This window comes from Leucoraja erinacea, unplaced genomic scaffold, assembly GCF_028641065.1.
Source record: "Leucoraja erinacea ecotype New England unplaced genomic scaffold, Leri_hhj_1 Leri_73S, whole genome shotgun sequence".
NCBI lineage: Eukaryota > Metazoa > Chordata > Chondrichthyes > Rajiformes > Rajidae > Leucoraja > Leucoraja erinaceus.
In genome coordinates this window covers 3156-9936 of record NW_026576663.1, presented here as the reverse complement: position 1 = coordinate 9936, position 6781 = coordinate 3156, and the positions used below count along the sequence as shown (strand labels likewise).

The 6781-nt window shown below is 48.2% G+C and overlaps 1 protein-coding gene across 1 annotated transcript; it reads left to right on the top strand.

Moving 5' to 3' along the window:
* Nucleotides 1-2375: 2375 nt before the first annotated feature.
* On the top strand, nucleotides 2376-6502 carry LOC129694634 (NACHT, LRR and PYD domains-containing protein 3-like). Its single transcript, XM_055631368.1, has 3 exons — nucleotides 2376-4025; nucleotides 4649-4953; nucleotides 5113-6502. The coding sequence occupies exons 1-3, from the start codon at nucleotides 2391-2393 to the stop codon at nucleotides 5282-5284; spliced, it is 2112 nt and encodes a 703-aa protein (XP_055487343.1). The 5' UTR covers nucleotides 2376-2390; the 3' UTR covers nucleotides 5285-6502.
* Nucleotides 6503-6781: the final 279 nt, after the last annotated feature.

Genomic DNA, 6781 nt, shown 5'->3' with positions numbered 1-6781 from the left:
TTATAGAATTTTTCGAGGATGTAACCAGTAGCGTGGATAGGGGAGAACCAGTGGATGTGGTGTATCTGGACTTCCAGAAGGCTTTTGACAAGGTCCCATATAAGAGATTAGTATACAAACTTAAAGCACACGGCATTGGGGGTTCAGTATTGATGTGGATAGAGAACTGGCTGGCAAACAGGAAGCAAAGAGTAGGAGTAAACGGGTCCTTTTCACAATGGCAGGCAGTGACTAGTGGGGTACCGCAATGCTCAGTGCTGGGACCCCAGCTATTTACAATATATATTAATGATCTGGATGAGGGAATTGAAGGCAATATCTCCAAGTTTGCAGATGACACTAAGCTGGGGGGGCAGTGTTAGCTGTGAGGAGGATGCTAGGAGACTGCAAGGTGACTTGGATAGGCTGGGTGAGTGGGCAAATGTTTGGCAGATGCAGTATAATGTGGATAAATGTGAGGTTATCCATTTTGGTGGCAAAAACGGGAAAGCAGACTATTATCTAAATGGTGGCCGATTGGGAAAGGGGGAGATGCAGCGAGACCTGGGTGTCATGGTACACCAGTCATTGAAGGTAGGCATGCAGGTGCAGCAGGCAGTAAAGAAAGAGAATGGTATGTTAGCTTTCATTGCAAAAGGATTTGAGTATAGGAGCAGGGAGGTTCTACTGCAGTTGTACAGGGTCTTGGTGAGACCACACCTGGAGTATTGCGTACAGTTTTGGTCTCCAAATCTGAGGAAGGACATTATTGCCATAGAGGGAGTGCAGAGAGGGTTCACCAGACTGATTCCTGGGATGTCAGGACTGTCTTATGAAGAAAGACTGGATAGACTTGGTTTATACTCTCTAGAATTTATGAGATTGAGAGGGGATCTTATAGAAACTTACAAAATTCTTAAGGGGTTGGACAGGCTAGATGCAGGAAGATTGTTCCCGATGTTGGGGAAGTCCAGGGCAAGGGGTCACAGCTTAAGGATAAGAGGGAAATCCTTTAAAACCGAGATGAGAAGAACTTTTTTCACACAGAGAGTGGTGAATCTCTGGAACTCTCTGCCACAGAGGGTAGTTGAGGCCAGTTCATTGGCTATATTTAAGAGGGAGTAAGATGTGCCCTTGTGGCTAAGGGGATCAGGGGGTATGGAGAGAAGGCAGGTACGGGATACTGAGTTGGATGATCAGCCATGATCATATTGAATGGCGGTGCAGGCTCGAAGGGCCGAATGGCCTACTCCTGCACCTAATTTCTATGTTTCTATATTTTCTAGAGAGAGAGAGAGAGAGAGAGAGAGAGAGAGAGAGAGGGAGAGAACTCCATGAGAAAGTCCATGAAAAGTCCCCTTCCTTTCACTCTGAAACTGAATGTCTGTCTTTAATAAATGGTATTGTATTGTCTTTAGCTGCCTGATGAGAATGTGTCATAAATTTGGCGTTGGGCCTTCCTTGCTGGCTCTGGAGGATGGACAGGGAACTATGTGTTATTGTCACATTCCTCGGTCATTTTGAGTAGTCAGACTCCTCTACGGGGATTACAGTGGGCAGCTGCTCTCTGTCAGTAGAGTCTGTCATTCTCACCCAGAGAGTTGTGTGAGTCTGTGGGATTCCCTACCTCGGAGGGCGGTGGAGGCCGGTTCTCTGGAGAGAATTATTTCAAGAGAGGGCTAGATAGGGCTCTTAAAGATAGCGAGAGAGAGTCAGGGGATATGGGGAGAAGGCAGGAATGGGGTACTGATTGTGGATGATCAGCCATGATCATAGAAACATAGAAAATATGTGCAGGAGTAGAGGCTATTCGGCCCTTCGAGCCTGCACCGCCATTCAATATGATCATGGCTGATCATCCAACTCAGTATCCTGTACCTGCTTTCTCTCCATATCCCCTGATCCCTTTAACCACAAGGGCCACATCTAACTCCATCTTAATATAGCCAATGAACTGTGGCCTCAACTACCTTCTGTGGAATCCGGAGAATTCCACAGATTCACCACTCTCTGTGTGAAAAATGTTTTTCTCATCTCGGTCCTAAAAGATTTCCCCCTTTTCCTTAAACTGTGACCCCTTGTCCTGGATTTCCCCAACATCGGGAACAATCTTCCTGCATCTAGCCTGTCCAACCCCTTAAGAATTTTGTACGTTTCTATAAGATCCCCCCCTCAATCTTCTAAATTCTAGCGAATACAAGCCGAGTCTATCCAGTCTTTCTTCATATGAAAGTCCTGACATCCCAGGAATCAGTCTGGTTAACCTTCTCTGTACTCCCTCTATGGCAAGAATGTCCTCCCTCAGATTAGGAGACCAAAACTGTATGCAATACTCCAGGTGTGGTCTCACCAAGACCCTGTACAACTGCAGTAGAACCTCCCTGCTCCTACACTCAATACATGCTGTCTCTATGTCCACAGATGTTCAACGGAAACACAAGGAGACTCTGCAAGCACAGACTGAAACACTGAGTGTGAACACCATCCTGATGAACGAGAAGGTTAAGAATTTCCTGCTGCTTGATCGATACACTCTCACCATCATCTCCACTGTTCGAGATTGGACACTGGTTGAACATGAGCTGCTGGCAAGAGGCCGGGACCATGAGGAATGGCAAAAGAAACATCTCCGGGGAGAACTGGAAAAAATCAGGAGTGATCAATTGTTCCAGAGGAGCTTTTCCCGGAGTAAATCCCGATCTGGGAGTTCAGCATCAGTGTCCGAAGTCGCGGGGAGTTCAGCATCAGTATCCGGAGTTGCGGGGATCGGAAAAACAACAATGGTGCAGAAGATTGTTCATGACTGGGCCACAGGGAAAATATTCCAACAATTCCAGTTTGTCTTCAGTTTCAAATTCCGGGATTTGAACATGTTTAAACACAGAATAAACCTGAGGGAACTGATTCTGGATCAGTATCCTTACTTTGGGAATATGCTGCGGGAGGTCTGGAAGAACCCAGAGGGATTGCTGTTTATATTTGACGGTCTGGATGAATTCAAGGGCAGAATCGATTTTGCTGACAGTCGGAGAGACACAGAACCTAAGCACCAGTGTCCAGATCCCGAGTGGTGGTGTGAAGTGTCTGACATTGTGTACAGTTTAATCCAGCACAAGCTGCTCCCAGGGTGTTCAGTGCTAGTGACCACCCGCCCCACCGCGTTGCATTTACTGGAAAAGGCAGAGATCAGTGTCCAGGCTGAAATCCTGGGATTTGTTGGTGAGGAACGGAAGGAATATTTCACCAGGTATTTTGAAAATCAGTTAGTGGCAGCAGCTGTTTTCAAACATGTGAAGGAGAATGAGATCCTGTACACCATGAGCTACAACCCCTCCTACTGCTGGATCCTCGGCCTGACATTGGGCCCCTTCTTCACACAAACGCACCGGGACCCGCAGCGAGTTCCCAAGACCATCACACAACTATATTGCTACTTTATTTACAACATCCTGAAAAACCACGGCCGTGAGATTGAGAACCTCCGTGAGGTGTTACTGAGGGTTGGCCAGATGGCCTTCACTGGAGTGGCTGAGAAGAACATCGTGTTCACAGATGGAGATTTGATCAATTACAATCTGCAGCCTTCCCAGTTCCTGATGGAACTTTTGGAGAGAGAGGATTCAGCCCGGAGCGTTGTGTACACCTTCCCGCACCTCACCATCCAAGAGTTTGTAGCCGCACTCGCACAATTCCTGACTGTAGATCCCGGGGATATCACAACACTCCTCATTGAAGCCCACGGCATGACAGATGGGCGATTTGAAGTATTTCTCCGTTTTGTCGCTGGTCTCTCCTCCCCACGGACAGCTTGGATCCTGGAGGAGCTTCTGGGTAAATTCCCTCATCAATCAATCTGCCAAGTGAGTGACTGGGTGAAGGGGGAGGTTCAACGCCGGGCTGGAAACAAAGTGAGTGAAGCTGATACACGGAGGCTCCTGAACATGATGCACTACCTGTTTGAGTCACAGAATCCTGGACTGGCTCAGCAGACACTGGGATCTGTGGAAACACTTTCATTCAGTGGACTGGGACTGACCCCGATTGACTGAGCGGTCCTGTCTCATGCCACCAGGCCCTGTGATACAATCAAACACCTCGATCTGTTGAACTGCCGCATTCAGTGTGAAGGTCTCCAGCGGCTGGGACCGATTCTGCACAAGTGTCAGGACTTGGGGTAAATATCCGCTTGACGCTAACACTGAACTGTAAAATTGTTCCACTATTTTGTTATTCCGTCCGTCCAGCACCCCTTCTATGGGGCCGAGCGGCCGTCACTGTGCCCGGGGGGGGCACCCCTCCTATTTTACCCGTCCCTCCCCCGGGTCACCGGTGATCAACCCCTTCCCCCGGGTTGTGCGTGTTGCCTGCCGCCGTTCTCTGCACGGGGAACATTTCCCCATCGTCGGTCGGAGAATGAGAATAAATGGTGAAAGTCACCAAACACCACATTCACACAGATTTGTTCAATAATGTGCTGAGGTGTTTCCAGAAATATCCCTTTGGGAGAAGTTGTCTATCTCAGCCTCGGGGTTTGTTTCTTACTCCGTCTGTTTGTGTTTAGATTGGGACATAACAACCTGGGAGATTCTGGAGTGAAACTGGTGTCTGCGGCTCTGAGGAACCCGCACTGTAAAATACAGAGACTGTGGTAAGTCCCAGACTGTGAGAGATTGTGTTTGCACTCACTGGGTGTCTGACACTGAACATTAATATGATTAGTATTTGTGTCACTGATAAACACTGGGGATTTGCACCGTCTCCTGTCTCTGTGTGTCCCTCACCCTCACTCTCTCTCATCTCCAGGCTGGGCAGTGTTGGTCTCGCAGATTCTGGAGTCGTGGATCTCGCCTCCGCTCTCAGTACAAACCATACGGTGATGGGGCTGTACCTGAGTGGGAATAAACTGAGAGATTCTGGAGTGAAACTGGTGTCTGAAGCTCTGAGGAACCCGGACTGTAAAATACAGACACTGCGGTAAGTCCCAGACTGTGAGAGATTGTGTTTACACTCACTGGGTGTCTGACACAGAACATTAATATGATCAGTAATTGTGTCACTGATAAACACTGGGGATTTGCACCGTCTCCTGTCTCTCTCTGTGTGTCCCTCACCCTCACTCTCTCTCATCTCCAGGCTGAACAGTGTCGGTCTCACAGATTCTGGAGCCGAGGATCTCACCTCCGCCCTCAGTACAAAGCCCTCACTGACGTGGCTGTACCTGACAGACAACTCCCTCACAGACCGATGTGTCCCCGCTCTCCGTGACCTCATACTGACCCTCCCGAGACTGATGTGGATCTGGTGAGTGTTTGTGTTAATGTTTAATGTGATCAAATATCAGGGGATCCATCCATCCGCGGGCTTCTTTCTCCTGTGGATTTGTTCTGTAAGTGTTGTTGCAATATTAACCCCAGTCCCTGTTATTGACACTGTTGTTTCATCTGTTTATTTCCTCTTTATTCCTCCACTTGTTTCAGGCTGTGGGAGAATATGTTCGGACCAACCGGGAAGAAGGAACTGATGTCGCTGCAGGAACCCAGACCCGGACTGAGAGTGATCGTGTGAACATTTTGTGGTGTAAACGTCACCGCCCTGGGGACTGGAATATTGTTGGCCGATTCCCCGCACTCCCTCCCCTTTAAATGGCCGCCCACCCTCCCCTTTAAACCCCGACGCTTCCCGGGTGGTGACGTCAGAGGTGGCCCTGCCCGCTGTCACGTGACCCGGGTACTCAGCGCTGCTGATGCTGATGATGATGCCAGATATCCGGTGCTGCCTGCCTGCCTGCCATCCAAACATAGAAAATAGGTGCAGGAGTAGAGGCCATTCGGCCCTTCGAGCCTGCACCGCCATTCAATATGATCATGGCTGATCATCCAACTCAGTATCCTGTACCTGCCTTCTCTCCATACCCCCTGATCCCTTTAGCCACAAGGACCACATCTAACTCCCTCTTAAATATAGCCAATGAACTGTGTGGCCTCAACTACCTTCTGTGGCAGAGAATTCCAGAGATTCACCACTGTGTGTGAAAAATGCTTTCCTCATCTCGGCTCTAAAGGATTTCCCCCTTATCCTTAAACTGTGACCCCTTGTTCTGGACTTCCCCAACATCGGGAACAATCTTCCTGCATCTAGCCTGTCCAACCCCTTAAGATTCTATAAGATCCCCCCTCAATCTTCTAAATTCTAGCGAGTACAAGCCGAGTCTATCCAGTTTTTCTTCATATGAAAGTCCTGACATCCCAGGAATCAGTCTGGTGAACCTTCTCTGTACTCCCTCTATGGCAAGAATGTCTTTCCTCAGATTAGGAGACCAAAACTGTACGCAATACTCCAGGTGTGGTCTCACCAAGACCCTGTACAATTGCAGTAGAACCTCCCTGCTCCTATACTCAAATCATTTTGCTATGAACACTATGTCATATTATGTTTATTGGTCATTTGAGTAGCTGCTAGTTACTGTAACACCATGCAGATGAATTGTGTGAGTGGACTTTAATAAACATGTATTGTACCTTGACGTGTATATGACTCGACTCATTACAACGAGGACAGCACAAGAATGGACCGTTCAGCCCACAATAATTGTGAATGAAAACATTTGTGTATCGGCTAAAGTTACCCACTCATCCATTCCTCTCCCTACCTTGTACTCTTGCTCACTGAAATATCTCTCGTACGCTAGAACGAAGACGACATTCTCCACCGCCTTTTGAGTCGCCGCTTCCAGCATCTTGCGGTAATGATTTGTCAAATCCAGCAGCTGTGAATCATCACACCTTTCCAGGAGCTCCGTCAT

Excerpts from the sequence above, each read along its gene's own strand:
- LOC129694634 (XM_055631368.1), top strand. The coding sequence starts at position 2,391 with ATGTCCACAGATGTTCAACGGAAACACAAGGAGACTCTGCAAGCACAG. Across the intron at positions 4,026-4,648 it reads TGGGACTGACCCCGATTGAC|ATTGTGTTTGCACTCACTGG; the intron begins TGAGCGGTCCTG and ends AGACTGTGAGAG. Across the intron at positions 4,954-5,112 it reads TGTAAAATACAGACACTGCG|GCTGAACAGTGTCGGTCTCA; the intron begins GTAAGTCCCAGA and ends TCTCATCTCCAG.